At 36.0% G+C, this 20957-nt stretch overlaps 2 protein-coding genes across 6 annotated transcripts; one reads left to right on the top strand and one right to left on the bottom strand.

Annotated features, from left to right (window-relative positions):
• Window positions 1–241: 241 nt before the first annotated feature.
• On the top strand, window positions 242–5580 carry LOC120135311 (protein LATE ELONGATED HYPOCOTYL-like). 4 transcript variants are annotated; one of them, XM_039151591.1, is made up of 7 exons: window positions 242–641; window positions 765–876; window positions 1047–1108; window positions 2845–3066; window positions 3172–3360; window positions 3445–4593; window positions 4725–5580. In XM_039151591.1, exons 1-7 carry the CDS (start codon window positions 603–605, stop codon window positions 5139–5141), a joined length of 2190 nt encoding a protein of 729 aa, XP_039007522.1. In that variant the 5' UTR covers window positions 242–602; the 3' UTR covers window positions 5142–5580. The 4 variants fall into 4 exon arrangements, with proteins under 4 accessions (XP_039007522.1, XP_039007524.1, XP_039007523.1 ...); XM_039151593.1 differs by having other exon boundaries at window positions 4702–4937; XM_039151592.1 differs by lacking the exon at window positions 242–641 and having other exon boundaries at window positions 784–876; window positions 1047–1145.
• Window positions 5581–6023: 443 nt separating this feature from the next.
• On the bottom strand, window positions 6024–11096 carry LOC120135313 (serine/threonine-protein kinase ATG1a-like). Of its 2 annotated transcripts, none has more exons than XM_039151595.1 (13): window positions 10612–11077; window positions 10409–10526; window positions 9659–9717; window positions 9341–9405; window positions 8995–9088; window positions 8835–8915; window positions 8637–8748; window positions 8392–8446; window positions 7991–8271; window positions 7560–7897; window positions 6871–7177; window positions 6709–6779; window positions 6024–6622 (listed from the first exon to the last, which is right to left on the bottom strand). In XM_039151595.1, exons 1-13 carry the CDS (start codon window positions 10876–10878, stop codon window positions 6386–6388), a joined length of 2085 nt encoding a protein of 694 aa, XP_039007526.1. In that variant the 5' UTR covers window positions 10879–11077; the 3' UTR covers window positions 6024–6385. The 2 variants fall into 2 exon arrangements, with proteins under 2 accessions (XP_039007526.1, XP_039007527.1); XM_039151596.1 differs by having other exon boundaries at window positions 6479–6622; window positions 6714–6779; window positions 10612–11096.
• Between the last annotated feature and the right edge of the window lie 9861 nt (window positions 11097–20957).

Genomic DNA, 20957 nt, shown 5'->3' with positions numbered 1-20957 from the left:
TTTTGCCTTGGCAAACAAGTAGAAGATAGAGTTACTTTTTCCCTAGAATTTATTTATGTTTTGGCTGCTAAAACAGAAAAGTTTTGCATTTTCCTGTAGTCTGGATGAGCAGGTGTTTTCTTCATTACTAATTAAAGCTGTTTTCCCTCTCATTTCTCGAAAGGTTAAGGCGTCAACGGGTTCGTTTTGGTAAGGATTCTGAATAAAGGAATTTTCTTTTAAGTTCTTTTGGAGATGCCGTCTCCTCTATGTTACGGTGGATGTCCTTTTTTTCAATCATTCTCCAGAGATTTAACTTTCATCAACAATTTATTATGTGATTAAAGATAAAGTAGTTAAATTTTTTTATTGTTATGATTATGAATGTTGATGAATTAATATTAACTGGAATGAAATCAGAAAACAGAGACGGATCTCTCTCGGTTGGTGTTGGCTTTTGTGTTTTGCAGCAGTATATAGCTATCTTCAGCTTTTTCGGAGTTCAAAGACGGCTTTGCTATTTATAGTGTTGGATGTCAAAGGAAATCAAAGGAGTTTTGTGTATTACTCATTGCTCGTTGCAGTGGATTTGAAGCAGCGGTAGGGCTGTCCAGGTCCTGTCAATGGACGGATACTCATCTGGAGAGGAAATAGTAATTAAGGTATTGATTATCAAAAACAGGAAACTCTTTCCTTTTTCTTTTAAGTTATGCATTTTGGAATTGTAGAAAGTGGATTTCTTATTGTTACAACCTCAATTATTTAATTTTCGTTATGAATTGTAGACTAGGAAGCCTTATACTATTACAAAACAACGTGAACAATGGACTGCGGAGGAGCATAACAGGTTCCTAGAGGCCTTGAAGCTCTATGGACGTGCTTGGCAACGCATTGAAGGTTTTCACTTATTTTTCTATCTTATGGTTTATTTTTGTACGGGAATATTTCAACTGCTGCTGTGATTTAGAATTATTATTATCCTGGACTGGAGCTAAAAAAATTGTTAGTGTACTGTCTTAACTGAAGATCTGGCTATTCTCTCTAAAATTGGTGATTTGATTTTGCAGAACATATAGGAACCAAGACTGCTGTTCAGATCAGGAGGCATGCTCAAAAGTTCTTTTCAAAGGTCATTTGGTGCTTTCTTGCTTAAGCTTATATTCAATGTACTTTTCTGCTTCTTAACTCTTGTTTCTGCTACAAGTATATGAAATACTGATTCCTCAGTTGCACAATCTTGAATGGTTTGGGAAATCTTATGATTGTTCTCTACTTCATATTGATTTATTCCCATACTTTATAAGTATTTTTTTGGGGGAGGGTAAAACAGTCAAGAGAATATGAGAGGTTCCCACGGCATAGGCGAGTAACAATGAGGAGAAAGTGTTAAAACCAATATATTTAATACTTATATACCGTGTTAAAGACTTTAGCAGTATATCGGTCATCAGATTTATAGCCAATTACATGACAAGACTGGAGTTTATTATATCTAGAAGAGGCATAACTTTAATACTAATTTTTCAACTGAACTAAGATGATCGTCTGAGCTGTCTAATACTAATTTGACAAACCACATGTAGGGTGATAGCCTTTCCCTTCTCCACAAATATGTTTTATTGTTCTGGAGATGTCACCTATTTGATTTCTCTTTATTTGGGTCCAAGATTAGCAATCAGATGTTTGCAAGGAATGTTTATCGTCATACAAGTCAAATCTTTTAGAAAAAAGAGTGCATTCCAACCTTTTCTGTTGTTTTAAATGTATACTTTCTCGTAGGAATTTCACTATCTTTTTACGCACAAAGCATGCACTTTTCTGGTTACTTTTGAACTTGCTGTAGTTTTGTACTTAATCTACCAAAGCAGAGGCTTCAGATTTAACATATTTGGGGTTTTTTTTGGCTTATAAGAGTTATATAGCTACATGTGATCTGAATTCTTATGGAGAAAAAAATACACTCACTTTGAGTTTGTAAGAGGTGAATTTGGGCTTGACCCCAACTACGGTGTGCATCATGGCTAGATTTTGCAAAGTTTTTGACTTTGCTTCAAATTGAATTCTTCAGCATCCATGGGTAGCATGCAGAGCCATGGACAATTAGGATTGTCAGTTAGTGTATCCTTCATAATCAGCTAAAGGAAAACTAGACTTATGCGGATCTTATAACTGTGATACCTAAGAAACCACCTGTAATTTTCTTCCTCCTATGTAAACTGTTTGGCTAAACCATCCCCCTTTTTTAACTTAGTTTATGGTTGTGTATGTATGTTCAACCGTGGCCTAGGAGTCCTTTGTGCAAGTCTTCTGCAGTGAAATGCTACATTCCATAGGGTTCTTTGAGAGAGCACGTGGTATATGTAAAGGACTGAAAGGGTGTAAATAACTCATTAAAGGTGGCTTACAGGATTTACCATCTGGAATGAGCTTTCCTGAATTGAAGGCCGCAATTGTGTGTATATTTTCTTAAGTGAGAGTAGAAGCAGATACATGAAATGTATGTAAATCAGGCCATGTAATTGACACTAGGAGTATATAATTTTGCATGAACCTCCTGTATGATATATGAGTAGATGTTAGAGGAATTATGCGTGGACTTCTAATTTCCTGATAATATGCAGTATTCTTCAAATCATATCTTATATATTTTTGCATTCAAGTGAGAAAAACAACTTCGTCTCTTTATCTACAAAATTTCAGAAAATAAATAAACCAATTCCAACATGAGTCATGCTATTCCTATCTATTGAATCTCACAGTTTGTTAAGGTTGATGCTAAATGGCACCATCAGTTCCTGGAAACATTTTTCTTCTGCAATTTCATTTGAGTCGTGACTTGGGAGTACTAACAAATTCCATCCTCAGCTGGAGAAGGAGGCACTTGCCAAAGGTGTTACAACTGGTCAGGCTCTTGACATAGAAATTCCTCCTCCACGCCCAAAAAGAAAACCATGCAACCCTTATCCTCGAAAAAATAGTGCCGCTACCTTAGTACAGATGGGAGTGAAGGATGGAAAATCTGAAACTCCAATATCGTTTTTGCGTTGCAAACAGGTGTTGGACTTGGAGAAAGAACCACTTCCAGAGGTTCATTTCTCTTCCTCATGTATCTCATTTATCTAATTCTCCATGACCTTGGTTATGTTCCATATATTTTTTGTTTATTTAAATATTTTTCTTTTTTCCTGCCAGAGACCTAATGAGGATGAAAAGTCTTCAAACCTGCAGGAAAATCAAGATGATAGTTGCTCTGAGGTTTTTACCCATCCTCATGAAGCAAACTGCTCCTCTGTGTCTTTGGTGAACAAGAATTCTATGCTAACATCAGCAGCGATCAGAACCTCTTACACTTTTAGGGAGTTTGTACCTTTGCTAAAAGAGGTAGTAAATCATGATAAACATTAACCCCACCCTATATCATTCTTGAAATTATTTTTTTAGGCTTATAAACTTTATGTCTTACAGACGATCAATAATGATACAAGTAAGCCTTCAGACTTGGATAATTCTTGCACTTCATATGAGAAACAAGCTCAAGGCCAGAGAAAAGATGATATGGATGGTGCTGTACGTACAGATGAGATGAAAGACACTCAAAATTACCCTCAGCATGTTGCTATGCACGTCCTAGATGGAAGCCAGGGAACATGTGCTCAAAATCCTTCCCTGGATATACCTTTTCAGGACTCTATATTTCACCCTATGGATGATGTTCATGGACAAGCTAACCTGTTTGCAAATCCGGCTGCATCCACTACTACTTCACGTCAGAATAATGTACCAAGATCAACTCATCAGGCGTTTCCAACCTTTCATACTCCCTTTATGCCTCTGCAGCCCAATCAAGAGGACTATCAATCATTTTTACATGTGTCCTCCACCTTTTCCAATCTCATTGTATCTACTCTGTTACAAAATCCAGCTGCTCATGCTGCTGCAAACTTTGCAGCTACGTTTTGGCCATATGCAAATGTTCAACATTCTGCTGATTCTCCCCCTCGTGACCAGGGAGGCTTTCCTTCTAGAGAAATGAACTCTGCTACAAGTATGGCTGGAATTGCCGCTGCAACTGTAGCAGCTGCCACTGCATGGTGGGCTGCCCATGGACTGCTTTCTTTATGTGCCCCTCTGCACACTGGCTGTTCATGTGCTCCTGCATTTGCAGCTGCTGTTCCTCCTGTGGAGAATGACCAAGCTCCAGCTGCCATGACGGGTGGAAAAAATAATTCTGATCAAGATCTATCCATGCAAAACCGACAGTGGGACCATGTATACTCTGAAGCTATGCAAGGTCAACATTCAGCATCTAAGTCACCTACTTCGTCATCAGACTGTGAAGACAGTGGGGATGCAGAAGTAAATATTGATGTGAAAGATGCTGCAGTAACTGAGCCTCAAGATGCAAATAAAACAAACAAGAAACAAGTCGATCGATCCTCAAGTGGTTCCAATACACCTTGCAGTGAGATGGAGATAGATGTATTAGAAAAGCACGAGAAAGACGATGAATATACACAGGAAGCTGATGTAAATCATACACAAGCTGAATGTAATAGTCGTCGTGGTAGAAGCAATACGAACCTGAGTGACTCTTGGAAGGAGGTATCTGAAGGGGTGAGCTGATTTGTCTGTTTCTTCATGTAGTTTTGATTTTGTTATTGTTCCATTTGTACTGTGATTTGTGATATTTTCACATTTATGGCTCCATTACTATTTGTTAAGCATTTTTTTTTTGTGTTTGTCAGGGCCGACTGGCTTTTCAAGCCCTCTTCTCCAGAGAAGTACTGCCACAAAGCTTTTCTCCACCACATGACTGCAAGAATAAGGAGCAGCCAAAGGAAAATATAGGCGAAGACAAGCAAAACACAGATGAGAATAACGGAGAAACATCAACTTTACACGTCACAAGCCAGGCAAGCAGATCTTGTTCTGACCATCGAGAAGTTGAGAACAATGCATTATCAAAAGTTAAGAACATTGTTGGAAAGAGCCTGCTGACAATTGAGCTAGGACATGAAAAGCTTAAGGGCCGCCGAACGGGATTTAAACCTTACAAAAGGTGCTCTGTGGAAGCCGAGGAAAGCAGAGTGGTGAACACTGGTAGTCAAGGTGAAGGGAAAGATCCGAAGAGGATACGCTATGAAGGGGAAGCTTCTACTTGACTTGAGCACAGCGTATTCATTAACAAAGGAAATTTTCTGTTTGCTGTGTATTTCTAATTCCCCCCTCCCCCCCCAATATATGACTTACGGTTTTAATCTGAAGGACTTGCAGTTAACGGGACTTCACATCTAGAAGTGTGTACTATATACATGGGCTTATTCACTTTCCGAGACCATGCAACTGTAGTTAACTTTTAGATAAGAAGCATCTAGCATATTGAATGGCCTTTGCTTTGGCTTCATTTCAGCATATATTTGGCCTTTTTTTGTTATTCTACCATGGACCTATGGTGATCAGTGATCATATTCGCTGTAACCTTTTAGATGCATTGAAACAGCAAACTACACAGAAAAGGTCTGCTTGACCGCCTTTCAGTTACAGGGGACATCCACTGGTTTCTGTAAACTTTTTAACTGCTTTTATGCTTATTTTTCTTCCTAGTCTTAACTACATAGTATTTTTCTTCCATGAGCATACAGTAGAAGGTATGTATTTTTCTTCCATGTGGCATACAATAGATGGTATCATAGATGCTGCTATTCAAACTCAAGATTTACAGGATGTCTTGATGCTATCCCTCGAAGCTTGTACGAATCGACTGAGCTAAATCCTTGGTTGTTATTATTCTGCTTTTGATATCAACTCAATTATTATTTTCCTTGGTGAAACCCCTAAATGTTGAAAGTAACTGAGTGGCATTTGTCAACATAATGAAAAATTGTCACTTGATGCGTCACAAGTCCTCATAACTCCCATAATTGATGCTTGTGGAGAATGATTTTGACAACATTTCCAATTTATCTCAGGTACAATAACTTTTTCCCTACAGTTTCATTTCAGAAGACAAGTGGCATTACTGTGTTGAGCTTGTCAGGGATTTGGAGACAGGTTCTTCGTTTGTCAATATCCGATAGTCAGGTTAGACAAAATCCATCAAGTATGCTTTTAAACATCTCCAACAATGATTGAAAGAATACTGTCCATGTATATTAAACATTACTGTACATGTTACATTTCAATTCCAATGTACAGAATATCAAGAGAAAGAATATTATTTACATAAGCTCCTTTGTAATGTCAGATCATTTTGCTCCAGGCTGCAAGCATTTGTTAATATGTTTTTTCCTATACAACGGATATATCATGTTCAATTCTATTCATAGAATGACATCACTCGGAGTTTACTTTCCGAGAAAACAGTTTTAAACTTGCCTAAGTTTTTGAAAATATTTTTACAGTCTCTTCAATTGGTGTGGACGTCTGCAGACAGCTTAGGGAAAGGTGCTGATGTTAGAAACTGAAACTGATGAGTCTGCAAATTGTTAATGTAGGTCTGAATTCGCTTCTTATTGGCAGGAGTCAATGAAAAGGGCGGGTTCAATGGAAGACTCGCCGCCTCTCCCACTATGAATGAAAGTAAAAGCATTGCTTTCGAGTACGATGCTGTCGCACTGCCTTTGTTTTGCATATACTCATCTACCTAGAAGTTAGAAAAAGAAAACTTATATTAGTCACAACTAAAAAAGGAAAGGTAAATAAATTATTACGGTAATGCAAGTTACTCACGGCACCGTTTGTCCCGATAGTGAGTGCTGTTTGATAAATTATTTCCATGGCATCAGGCATCTTTGCGGTAGCTGCAATTATTTGACAGATACATTAAATCGATCGAAAACCCAATTAAGAGAAAATTGTAAATGAAGAGTTGTTTCATATTGACAATCTAACCATCCAGATCTTTAAGATGACATGATAACTTCTCGGTACGATCACATGCAGCAATAAAGCCTTGCTCCACAAAGATGCAAGCAGATGAAGGTCTGTTTGAATCTACGCCATATTCTGAATTTAGAGCCAAGCCCAAGTCTGCGTTACCCCTGACATTGGTAGTAGTTTGATTGGCTGAACTGCTTCCGTGGGATTCATTCTCTGGAGCAGAGGCTATCCAAGAGCCACAGATCTGAAGAGCTTTCTTCCATAAAGCCAGGACAACAAGTTCAATCGAAAATGATTCCAGAAATAGTCCTGCATTGTACTGCAACCAACTCATGTTTGAGATGCCACATTCAAAGCAATAGTATCGGAAATCTTAAACAAAGTGCGAATGCAATTTATCAAAAAATACAATCTGCAACAACAGTTGTAGAAATGTTTTTCTTGAATAACTTCCAGGCTCCAACTCAACTAAGAATAGGAGTTCACATGCTAAAATACACCGAGTACCAATTGTCTTTCACCTCAGATTGTGATTACAGTGCACATACAGCAATTAAAAGTTTGCCCTTGAAAAATAGAGGTTCATTTAAGGACCAAATAGAGGCAGGGGGCTATAAATGGGGACAAACTAACTTCTCTTTCCTATGAGAAGGGACAAAATTGTCAGTCAATTTATTCTGCAGAAAACAATAAAAGATTACCTTCTCTTGAGCTAGTTCCGCAATAGCCTGTACATACTGATGCAATAACTGCAGTCTAGTTGAGGGAGGTATCATGTTAAGTCTCTGTACTTCCCTTAATATAGCTGATTCAGACGATGATATTTGTGGATCGGATCCCAGAACTTGAGTATTTGCAGAACCTGCAGTCTCCTTTGTTTCTCGAGTAACTTCTGATACCTGGTCACTCTTCTTTGCTGGGCACTTCAAAGTTGTATAATCTTGCAGGGATGTCTCAAGGTAATCAGAGAGAGTCTCCATCGATGTGGAATGAGGATTGACTAGAACATATTCTTTCTCAATAGACTCCATTGAGTCAGCCACTGGTCATTGAAGGGAAAATGAAGAATTTGAAAGCAAATGGAAGAAAAGTAAAGACCGTAATGGGAACATCATTTGACAGAAGAATTCACCTATGAGATGATCCGATGAACATTGTTTGTGAACATATTTCTTGTTATCACATGCAAGAGGCACTGCCCCATGGGCACCTTTGACACCGGATGAATCACCGGACTCCTTTTTATGTGATGCAGTATCACATCCAGATGAACTAGCTGAATTTTTATTTCTGCTAGATGCTTCCATGAGATCGCCAGATGGTAAGGGAGATTTCTCCACAGAAGAATCGAACTGCCCAACCATTGATTCTGATTGCAGAAGTGAAGTGTCCAGCTCAACACCCACCCTTTTGCTACAGACAATGATACAATAAACTCAATCCAAATAGCTTGAATTGCTTTGACTGCTAGACAACTTTACATAAAGGAACTTGGATCGAGGAGCCATCAAATGCACTAAAAGAGGATTTTACCTGGCCTCCCCAAGGAACTTGTGATTGAAAAATTCCCTGAATGTAAGTCGCTGAACTGCAAATTGAAGTTAAATTTTACATTGCTGGATCTATAAGTATTGCATGTAAATTTATGATCCTAAATATTTGCCAATTGCAGGCAAATTGTTAGTATTATATAAGAACCAGAAGTCAAGAACTGCTGAACAATTATCACTTTAACATGAACATAAAAGCATAAACACCTGCGCTGTATTAACCAGTACCTGGATTATGACGTAAAAGGCTTCTGCAAAGACCAACACAATCGGGATGTAATTCTTGTAGGGCACCTTCAGGAAACTGCAGTTCAGTGGATCTCAATATATTCTGGAACAGCTGCATCAAGCAGAGAATCATAATAAATAACTTGCGGAGCATTGAAGCTTTGATAATAAGCCAAATAGATTACTATACTCGGAAACCTGTAATTGATTATTTCCCTTAAATGGTGGTTTCCCAGTAACCAGTTGAAATAAGATTGCACCGACACTCCACAAATCAGCCTGCGTAGAGGGTTACAGCTAAAATATAGCAAAAGAAAAAACGATACTTGTGGGGAGTAAAATCAAGTAGTTGTTTCACCTTTGCATCATACTTCTTATCCTGAAAAATCTCTGGTGCCATGTACAATGGTGAACCGCATAGTGTAGCAGCCAAGTCTTCAGGTGTCAAGGATCTGCAAAACAAGGTATATCAACAGCTTTCTATGACCAACTACCAACAACCACAGATATTCCGTGGAAGTCAGAACACATTTTGCTAGATAGGATTTGATAATTTTCCCTCCTTTTTATCGGACAGCCAGGGGGTTCCCCCAGAAGTATCAGAATCAATAAACAGACGAAGTTATGATGCATGTCTGAAAGTGAAGCAATATCTATGAAGTAAGCCTTGTGTCAACTTGTAAGAGGGCAACTAAAATATTCACCTTGCAAAACCAAAATCTCCTATCTTCAATTGCGGAGTTGATCCTTTAGTTGACAATAGTAAGTTCTGCAAATTGCAACAAATTTAAAACAAATAAACAATCAAGTACTCGTAACATGAAAACTGCAGAGGTTAGATTCCCGTTAATTACGAAATAAATCTACTCACATCCAACAAGAGAATAGACTACAGAGTCCTATAAAACGATATTGTCTGAATTTTTTTGAAGTGGCAAATTTCAAAACTAAACAACATGGTCTGCACTAATGAGAAATCCAACTAAACCATAAAATTAAACTATGATATTCAAGCCACAAACCTGTGGCTTTAAATCTCTATGTATAAGGTGTTTTTCTTGAAGAACTTGCAATCCTGCAGCTGCACGAGATAGTCCATAGATCAGGACATTCCAGATTTTTCTCAACAAGCAAAATATCAAATGAATGTAAGCAGGTAAAAGTTGGAGATATGAGGGAAAATTTGAACTCTTCTGGAAAAACACCTACAACAAGCTCCCTCCCAATACCACCAACTGGTATGCCATTAATATGTTTGAATCTAAACAGCCAAATACCACAACCATTAAAAAATACCAAATGATTCAATTGTAAGTACCGTAACCGATGAATGAAGATGAAAACCAAGCCAAAAAGGAGAAGCGACAAGTTTCCAAGTTTGGCATCATATCCATTTGACTAACAAAACTATTATGAATATCTTACTATAAACCACACATGAAAAAAAAATCAATTTCCAGCAACAAAAATTTGCAAAAACCATACCCTTAACTATCAAACATTTAATTTAAAAGTCATTAGTACTAAAGAAGTAAAAGTTTTTTCTTTTAACAGTTCTATGAGGTTCCAAAAAAAAAACACTTGCAATGAAGAGCACCCAACTAGAATTATAATTTATACAGCAAAAACAAAGTAACCCAATTGCACTAACCATCAAATTTGTCTTTAATAACAGTTACTACTACTCTACTACTATTAATGTGGTTCCAAACTAAAAAGGCCAATCGTCTAAACACTGAAATAGAAAGCATAAAAATTTCAAAGCACGGTACCCAATTGTCTCATAAAATGTCTGGCAATTTCCTCCGACACTTTCCCATGTCGATTAATATAAGCTGCGAGATCCCCTCCATCACAATACTCCAACACTAGAAATATCCTATCTTCAGTCTGCCACAGCATTACTTACACATCAATCATATCAAAATTAAAAAAAAAAGTGGGTATTAATTAATCAGATAAAATAAAGAAAGACCTCGATGGCTTCAAAAAATTGGATGATATTGGGGTGATTAATAGTACTGAGAATGGAAATTTCCTTCAGCAGATTTTCACTGATTTTAGAGCTCAGGAGCTTCTTATCAATCTCTTTAACTGCTACTTCCAATCCATGTTGCCTATGCCGTGACCTCCAAACCACCGCGAACGAACCGGACCCGATTCTCGGACCCAGAATATAGTTTCCCACTACTCGGGCTTGGCTTGAACCCGGTCCCCCGAAATCCATCCTCGTCGTCGTCATCAACGACCAACGAGTTGACTCGCTGCCTTTACTGGGTTTTTGTTCCCCGAGTTAAAAACATAATCTTCGCGTTTATACCCCGGTTCTTCAAATTCCAGAATTACCCAACTTATCTAAAAACACCAAGGAAAAGGAGAAGACGAGCAAAGAGCGAGAAATTTGCGTTGTTTTATTGGACTATTATGTCTCTTTTAGTTTTCCGGATTCGGCTTTTTACTAAATTATTTGTGTGGAAACGACGCCGATGCCTGATGTAATGAGATTTCGTATTGGTATCGGTTGTTGGAGTTTAAAGTTTATCTCACTTCTAATTTTCAATTTTGTAATCCAAATTCTACACCTGATATCATCTTCATAAAAACAGTTTAAAACTAATTCATAATGTATTTATAATTGACTTAATACATGTTTTACACTTTGTGCGTTATAATATTTTACTATTCTTTAGGTTAATTTCTTCCCTCCACATTTTTTTACTAATAATAACAAGCTGCCGAATATTACAAAAAATGTTAAAAAAAAGACAACCCCACAAACCTTTTAAATACAAATCTTAAAAAATAGTTTTTATTTCTACAAAATTTTAAATTCAACCAACCACAACTGCGAGAGAAAAAAAAGTATCATTAATGGTCTTTATCTGCTCATATTCAAAATGTATAGTTATTTGATGTTTTTATATATATAATATAATTGATATCTATAAACATGCAAATGATGACAACTATACAAGTTCTATTAAAAGATGAATTGCGATATGCAAGCCCGTACATCACTATGAGGAATCTCGTATGGGAACTACTCTCCAATCTAAATCCGGGTAATAGTGAAGCATGGATCCTTGGAGGGGATTTCAACTGCATCCTTAAGTTAGAAGAAAGACGATGAGGTAGTTCACGTCAGTTAGGAAGTTGTAAGCGTTTTAATTACTTTGTCTTTAACAATGGATTAATAGAAATCGATTGGACGAGATTTTACCTGGAGAAGAGGAAATTTATGGCAAAGATTGGATCGATGCTTAATGAATGTCAAATGGCAAGAATTATACCCGGATACCATGGTGTTCCACCTTGATTGCTAGTACTTCCCAAAATCGATAAGCCAACATCAATCACTCAATATAGGCCAATAAGTCTATGCTCTGTTCTTTACAAAATCATTACCAAAGTGATTCTCAACATACTTCCTATTACCTGAATTGGTTGCTAAGAACCAAACCAGTTTCATACCCGGCCGATCCATAACGGACAACATCATCTTAGCCCACGAAACAATCCATTCAATGAGAAAAACGAAAGGTAAGAAGGGGTGGATGGCAATCAAAATTGATCTGGAAAAAGCATACGACCGCTTGGAATGTTCATTCATAAAAGATACCCTTCAAGATCTGACAAAAGTAATAATGGAATGTGTGAGTACGGTCTCGACACAAATTATCTGGAACGGCAACCTCACAAGACCTTTCAAACCATCGAGAGGAATCAGACAAGGAGACCCCTTGTCACCATAGATTTTTGTACTATGCATGGAAAGACTTGCTCATGTCCTTTCCATAGAAGTCAACCAGGGGAAGTGGAAATCAATAAAACTCTCAAAGGATGGTCCGGGAATAACACTCCTTTTTTTGACCGACGATCTAGTACTATTTGCGGAGGCAGATTTAGAACAACTAGTGGTAATCAAGAATGTCCGCCAAAACTTCTTTACAAGCACTGAACACAAAGTCAGCAATGCTAAAACCAACATTTACTTTTCAAAGAATGTACCCGACCAGTTAAGGAACACAATCAAGAGCGGATTTGGATTTGAAGAAGTACAAGACTTGGGTAAATACCTCGGAGTACCACTCATTCACAAATGAGTCACCAAGGCAACATACCAACAAATTATCCAGAAAGTGCGCGACAGATTATCGGGGTGGAAATCAAAAACACTATCACTCGCTGGAAGGATGGTGTTGGCTAAATCTGTACTTTCCACCATCCCTTACTATGCCATGCAAACTACACTCTTACCTAATGGATTCTGCAACGATATTGAACGAATAATACGTAAGTTTGTATGGGGTCACAACCAAGATAATGGAGGAATAAGCCTAGTCAAATGGAATATCATGTGCAACCCTATTAAGACAGGAGGCATGGGATTTAAAAACCTGGAAAGACAAAACAAAGCATTCTTAATGAAGTCGTCCTTTAACCTAGTCACTAAAATGGATCAACTGTGGGTGCATGTACTGCACGCAAAATACAAAGCAAATGAACAGCTCCAGATGACGCTCACAAGAAACAACTGCTCCCATCTGTGAAAGGGACTATGAATTGTTTGGGAAGAATTTAGATCTGAGATTATATGGAATATTAGGAATGAAAGATAAGTAAGTTTCTGGAACGAGGAATGGATCGAAGGTCTGGGTCCCCTTCGCAATGAATGCATCCAACCCAACTTAATTCCAAGTAGTGATACAAAAGTACAAGAGCTAGTTGATGAGAAAGGAGAATGGAAGTGGGAGAAACTGAAATCCCTACTTCCAGAAGATTTCGCTACAAAGGATCGCAGCAGTACCCCCACCAATTGACGAAGAACACGGTGATATATCTGGCTGGAAGGGATTAGATAAAAGATAGTTCTCAGTAAAATCAGCTTATGAACTGATAGACTCCAATGAAGATCAAAATGAAGACAACCTATGGCGTACTATTGCGAAACTTCAATGCTACCCACGAATTAGAACATTCCTTTGGTTAACCAGCAGAGAGCAACTCCTAACAAACAAAGAGCGTGTTCGACTTCTTCAAAAAAAAAAAAAGAAAAAAAAGAGCGTGTTCGACGTCATATGGCAATGGATGCAAGGTGCGGGATTTGTGGAGCAGACGAAGAAGATACCAGTCATATCCTAAGAACGTGTCCATCAGCGTTTTCTACATGGAAACAGCTGATTACACCGTCCAAACTAGAGAATTTCATGACATGCAGCATAAAGAGTTGGGTAAAGGAAAATCTAGAAGGGAGTTCGGATATAGCCAGGGAAACTGAAAACTGGGATATATTTTTTGGAGTGATTTCCTGGTTACTATGGAAAAGAAGGAATAAAATTATCTTTGACCCAAAACATATTGAAAGAGAAACAGTATTAGAAGAAGGGAGAAGGATTACCTGCGAGATTCTAAGATCAAAATAATTTTCCAAGCCTACCAGTAACCAACAACAGGAGAGGATCCCCCCCATTTGGAACCCTCCAAGACAAGGAAGGTGCAAGGTCAACTCAGATGGAGCACGACAAATCCAAACCGGAGAAACAACATGTGGGAGAGTAATACGAGACCACAAGACTAAGGTACGCAAGAAACATCGGGATATGCTCAACACTTGAAGCTGAGCTATGGGGTATCTTCCGAGGCCTCTAATGCGCTTGGAAACTTGGGGGAAAAAACAGGTGATCATAGAAGCGGACAATAGTGAAGCTATATGTCGGAATTATCTTTCGGTTGAGTACAGAATTGGGCTTCGACTTTGATTAAATACTTTAAAGTCGACACCAATCATTTTAAAACGAATTTAGGTGGGTCGGACACCATCTTACCTGATATGCGTTGTACCAGAAACGTGTCGAGTTCGGGAGTCGATTACGGTCAATGAATAATTAGCACCCTTGAACCGCCCTTTCGGTACCAATTAATTTGTTGTTGTCTTTATTTGAGAAAATTAAAAAATTAAAATTTAAAACATTCGATTCGAATTGCATACCTTTTATCGATTGTGATTCCTTTAAAAAAAGTAGAAAATGTTAGATAAAATATAAATAAATATTAAATAAATCCAAAACAAACAAAAAATAATAAATAAATAATTAAATAAATAGATAGATAAATAACTAAATAAAATACTAACATAATACACCAAAGAGAAAAGAAAAAAGTAAATAAAAATAAAATAAAAAAGTCAAAAGAGAAAATAAAGAATTGAACAAAAATTAAAGAAAGAGAAAAATCATAAAAAATAAGTCAAAAAAATAGAAAACAGTATATGTCATAATAATAATAAAATAAATAAGTATAGAAAAATAAAATTTAGGGGAAAATAATAATAATAATAATAATAATAAAGTAAAAACCAAATGAAATAAAAACTAAAACGCTAGATATTTAAAAATAAAAGGAAAATGAAAAACGTTATGAAAGGAAAAAAAAGAAAACAAAATAATAAATAAATAAGTAAATAGAGAAGTAAAAAGGACTAAGATATAAACGAAACATAAATGAGTGCCCAAAACAGAAAATCAGGATACCATTTAGTGATTAAGCGACTTGTTTACAAAGTATGGGGGACTAAAAAGGGATTATCCCCTAAAAGTATCGAGAACACGGGGAAGAAGGGAGTACAAAACGGTGTAATTTTTCTTTCAATATATATACACACTTCCAAGGCCAAAACGCCCAACCATTTTCATTTTCCCCTTCTTTTCAAATTGAAGAGAGAGAGAGAGTAAGAACTCTCTCAACCTCTCATTCCCCGACCGAAGATCCGGCCACCCCTCCGGTGGCCTCGCTGCTCCGGCCGCCATCGTCGACGGCCAGAAAAAACCAAAGAGCCCCCCGAAAGCCCTCAACCCCTTGAGTACAAAACTAACCTCCAAACACCCAAATAACCCCCTATCAGAGTAGATCTAAAAAAATGCTTCGGGTTTTACCTTATTGTTGAGTTAATCGATTGATGAAAATGGCCAAGATGGGGGTGAATTGGCAATTAAAATTTTGGTGGAAGTTTTTGCAGAAAATTGAAAATATTTGCACAACGATTTAGAGTGGTTCGACTTTCTCAACCAAAGTCTACGTCTACTACCTTAGCTATCCACACTAAGGATTTTCCAAAAAAATTCACTAATTTGTTCTTTCTTTTGAGGACAAAGAGTAACCTTACAACTCCCTCAAGAATTATACCCCAAATTCTTGAGCACACTCTTTTTCAAAGAGAAAAACACAAATTTGCAAACTTACATGGAAAACCTCACAAGGTAAGATGTTTGCACAATTCTAGAACAAGAAAAGAACACTAAAAAATAATTACAAATGAGCACAAATGGTGTTCTTGAAAGCAAAATGAATATTGAAAGGAAAATTGACTTGATTTGCACAAACTTGGTGTTTGATGCTTTCTCTCTTGTTTTTCTATAATTTCTTGTTGATCAAAGGCTTCAGAACTTTTTAAATACTCCTTCAATTGATTCTGAACGTTGGGGATGATTAGTGGAGTCAATGGAGCCGTTTAAGTGTGCAAACCATTAATACAACAGCTTGGAGCGTGGGGGGAATCGGTACCCCCTCATGGGGAATCGGTTCCTAAGTGTAAAATTCAAATATTCGACCGTTGAACAGTGGGGGGAATCGATACCCCTTGGGGGGAATCGATTCCCTCCGAGCATACTGGAATTTCTCGGAGCAAAACCATTCAGGGGGAATCGGTACCCCTTTGGGGGGGAATCGATTCCCTCTGGACATTCTGGAATTTTTGGCTTTGAAACGGTTCGAAATACTTTGTAAAATTATTTTGAAATAATTTTAAGATTAAAACTTAATTTTACACTTGAGTAAGGATTAAAAATGACTTTTGAAGATTTGGAGTAATATTTTGATATTCGAATAATTATATCGAATATAGTTAGAAAATCTTTTTAGAAAATCTTTTTGGAAAATCTTAAAATTCATTTATCTTAATTTGTTATATCGAAATATCAAAATATTTTCAACAATCTCCCCATTTTTGATATAACAAAATATTTTAGTAATTTTAAGATTTTGAAATCAAGTTTTGAAATTACTCCCCCTTACTCTAACACTTCTCCCCTTTAAAAACACTTTAATATTTCTCCCCCTTTTTGTTAAATCAAAAAGACCTTTAAAAGATTTTAAACAAGTTTTTGAAAAACAATTAGCCAATTAATAACTAAATATAGCGTAAGCTGCTAAGATCATAATCAAGAGAAAAATTAGCCATTAGTTCCATAATTCAATATTCATAAACAATGTGAAATGAAAAAAAAAAATTGGTCATAATGCAACTAATATGTAAATGATGCAAAAATAAACATTAAGCTCAAAATGAAAGTGAAAATCAAACCAAATATATAAGCAAGTAAGTTCAAATATTCAATTATCCAACAAATTCAAACACCCAAAATAAAACAATCCATGAACATCAAAATGTTTCACAATTAAAAGTTCTAAGTTCGGGACGATAAACCCATTGACCCAAAGACCAAGTTTGATAAACAAATTACTAAAGAGACAACCATAAACCAAGTTTTCTATATTCTTGGAAGGAACAATGTTTATGGAAACTCACTAAAGATGATATGTGGCAGATTAATCTTCTTTTTATGTTGGATAAAATATATTCACCATATATCTATGTTCCTAAGGGAGGAGTACCTACCTCCGGATGGTCTAAACCACCAAGAGATCAAATAATGAAGGAATCTATCACGATGAGTTCTTAGGGTACTCTCACTATCCTTAGACTTATAGGGTGAATCCACAGTCTCTTTTTCATTAAACCTGAGTTATCTAGTCCAAAATGGGTAGCGATTGTGCCGGAGTCAATAAAAATGAATTGTCCTAAAAGATAGGATCAAATTCCTATAATTTCATATCGGCGCTTGTTTTGGACACATACCACATTGGAATAAAAAATGTGGACTAATTGATGATAAACCAAAGGTTTGAGTTTAAAGAGTTTATCAAACTTCTAGGATTTAAGAGTAGGAAGATATTGAAAGTCCATATCTTCTATAGCTTGAATCGAAGGGATACGTTCTTCCCGGATTTTGTATGACTCAAAACAAGTATGGTACCTATGATATATATCTTGTCCACAACCAGGTACGTTGAAACAAGAGTTCAGAATAGTCATATTTGGGTTATTTGGATTGGGTGGAGGAATAAGAGGTTGATTTTGAGCTACTAGACAATGTCCTAGGTCGTTTAGGATTTGACATGGTTTAAGAATCAAAATAGAATATGTAACCTGCAAATTTAAACACATGTATGCAATATAATCAAACCCAAAACTCAAATGAGTCATCAATATTTCAAGGTTCTCTAAATCGAATCCTAAAGGGCAATGTTTTGAAAAACTATTTGAAAAACTATTTGAAAAATAATGTTTGAAAATCATAATACGTATAGTTTTTATGAAAACATAATTGAATCAAAAACATCAATTAAAACAACAATTTTCGATTTTTTTTAAAATTTAAAGATAGTTTTGAAAAATTGAGTGTTTTTGACGAAATTGGTTGTAAAATCATCATATAACCAATGCCCGATGTAATGTTCATCTTAGAACTAATCAAAACTAGTCCTAAGTTCAAAAATCAATGAAATAGAGGATTTTGAAATATTACCTTGAAAATTTAGTTTTTATGAGAATGTGATGTTGTTTGCAAGGATTAGAAGTTGAAGAACGATCTAATTATGACTTGTATTTGATGATTTTGGCATAAATGGAGATTTAGAGAGAAAGATAGGATGAACGTCATTTAAGAAAGAAACAATGTTTTGAGAGAATGGGTTTTCTGGTCGTGATATATCCAGAACCCATGGGGGGTATCGATTCCCTTAAGGAGGGAATCGGTTCCCCTTCAAGGGGGTATCGATTCCCTCTGCACTAAAATTGCTAAAATTTGATTTTAAACACTCAAAATGCTAAAATTGACAACTAATATATTGAAAATTAATCATGTTAAATCCATCAAATTAATCTTTAAATTACATTTGAACATAAATTTAATTTTCACCAAGAATCATAAACTCCCCCTAACTAAAAGCAATGAATGCAATCAAAAATTATTATTATAAGCATTTTTCATTTATACTTAAAAGTGCTAAATTTATTTTAAACACTAAGTGAAGATAGGTCAGTTAAACCTAATTCTCTCCTAAGTGTCCAAAAACGTTCCTTGTCTAAAGGTTTTGTAAAGATATCCGCTAATTGATGCAAAGTTTCAACAAATTCTAGAACTACATCTTCCTTAGTGACATGGTCTCTAATGAAGTGATGTCTTATTTCAATGTGCTTAGTTCTAGAGTATTGGATGGGATTTTTAGTGAGAGTATTGTCAACTTGATAGGAATGGTACCTACTTCAATTCTATAATCAAAAAGTTGTTGTTTCATCCATAAAACTTGTGCACAACAACTACCGGCTGAAATGTATTCGACTTCAGTGATAGATAATGCAACACAATTTTGTTTCTTTGAAAACCAAGAAATCAACATATTTCCAAGGAATTGGCAAGTACCGGAGGTGCTTTTTCTATCTAATTTGCATCCTCCATAATCCGCATCAGAAAAAGCATACAAGCTAAAGCTAGAGTCTCTAGGATACCAAAGTCCTAAACTAGGAGTGTCCTTAAGGTATCTAAAGATTCTCTTAACAGCTAGTAAATGTGATTCCTTAGGGCATGATTGAAATCTAGCACATAAGCAGACACTAAACATAATGTCTGGTCTACTTGCAGTTAGATAAAGTAAAGATCCAATCATTGACCTATATAATTTAACATCTACAGATTTACCTCATTCATCTAAGTCAAGCTTTGTTGAAGAGCTCATTGGAGTGTCATGAGGCTTGCCATTTTCCAGTCCAAATTTCTTGAGCATATCTTTGACGTATTTAGCTTGATTGATGAAGATGCCATCTTTTCTTTGCTTGATTTGGAGTCCCAAGAAAAATGAGAGCTCCCCCATCATGATCATTTCGAATTCGCTTTGCATTAGATTAGAAAATTCTTGCCAAAGAACATCATTAGTAGAACCAAATATTATATCATCAACATAAATTTGAACTACTAATAAATATTTACCTTTACGCTTTAAAAACAATATAGTGTCAACCTTCCCTTTTGAAAAACCTTTTTCAATTAAAAAGTTTGACAATCTTTCATACAAGCTCTAGGAGCTTGTTTTAAACCATAAAGTGCTTTTGTCAATTTAAGAACATGATTTGGAAATTTAAAATCTTCAAAACCAGGAGGTTGTTTCACATACACTTCTTCCTTTATAAAACCATTTAAAAATTCACTTTTAACATCCATTTGATATAATTTAAATTCATGAAAACATGCAAATGCTAATAACATTCTAATTGCTTACATCCTAGCTACAGGAGCGTATGTTTCATCATAGTTTATGCCCTCTTCTTGAGTATACCCTTGAGCAACAAGTCTAGCCTTGTTTCTCACTATATTACCACTTTCATCAAGCTTATTCCTAAATATCCATCTAGTACCTACATTAGATTTATTACTAGGCCTTTCAACTAATGTCAATACTTTACTTCTCTCAAATTGATTTAACTCTTCTTGCATAGCCATAATCCAATGTTCATCATTTAATGCTTCTTTATATTCTTAGGCTCTATGCATGAGATAAATGCAACATAATTACAAATATTTCTAAGAGAATATCGAGTTGTTACCCCTTTGGATGTATCACCTATGATTTCACCATCCTTGACATAGTTGTACTCTCTTGGGTAAGATGCTTCCCTTTCTTCAATGGTTGGATTCTCGAGAGGATCATGAGTTTCCTCATCTTTCGTTTATTCCTTTGATGATGGTTCTCCAACGTCATGTCTAACGTCATTTGTATTTATAATACCTACATCATCATTCAAACAAGAATCCTTCATCGGAAGGAGATTATCATCAAAAACAACATGTATAGACTCTTGTACAACTAAAGTTCTTTTATTAAATACTCGATAAGCTTTAGAATTTAAGGAATAACCAGAAAAATTCCTTCATCACTTTTAGCATCAAATTTGCCAAGATTGTCTTTACCGTTGTTTAAAACAAAACATTTACATCCAAAAGGATGAAAATAACTAATGTTAGGCTTTTTATTTTTAAAAAGTTCATATGGAGTTTTCTTTAAAATATGCCTAATCATTACTCGATTAATAACATAACAAGCGGTATTTGTGGCTTCCGCCCAAAAATATTTTGGCAAATTGTTTTCACAAAGCATGGTTATAGCCATTTCTTCTAAACTTCGATTTTTCCTCTCAACAACTCCATT

The sequence above is a fragment of the Hibiscus syriacus genome, unplaced genomic scaffold (assembly GCF_006381635.1).
Source record: "Hibiscus syriacus cultivar Baekdansim isolate YM2019G1 unplaced genomic scaffold, ASM638163v2 tig00110607_pilon, whole genome shotgun sequence".
In the NCBI taxonomy this organism is placed as follows: domain Eukaryota; kingdom Viridiplantae; phylum Streptophyta; class Magnoliopsida; order Malvales; family Malvaceae; genus Hibiscus; species Hibiscus syriacus.
This window is presented reverse-complemented; position numbering and strand designations above follow the sequence as displayed.

Bases quoted from the DNA above. Each gene is read 5' to 3' on its own strand.
- LOC120135311 (XM_039151591.1), top strand. From the start codon at position 603: ATGGACGGATACTCATCTGGAGAGGAAATAGTAATTAAG. The intron at 3,067-3,171 runs GTTCATTTCTCT...TTTTCCTGCCAG, and splicing joins AGAAAGAACCACTTCCAGAG to AGACCTAATGAGGATGAAAA. The intron at 3,361-3,444 runs GTAGTAAATCAT...TATGTCTTACAG, and splicing joins TTGTACCTTTGCTAAAAGAG to ACGATCAATAATGATACAAG.
- LOC120135313 (XM_039151595.1), bottom strand. From the start codon at position 10,878: ATGACGACGACGAGGATGGATTTCGGGGGACCGGGTTCAAGCCAAGCC. The intron at 8,916-8,994 runs GTGAAACAACTA...CCCTCTACGCAG, and splicing joins ATAAGAAGTATGATGCAAAG to GCTGATTTGTGGAGTGTCGG. The intron at 7,178-7,559 runs GTAATCTTTTAT...AGTTGGTTGCAG, and splicing joins CGGAACTAGCTCAAGAGAAG to TACAATGCAGGACTATTTCT.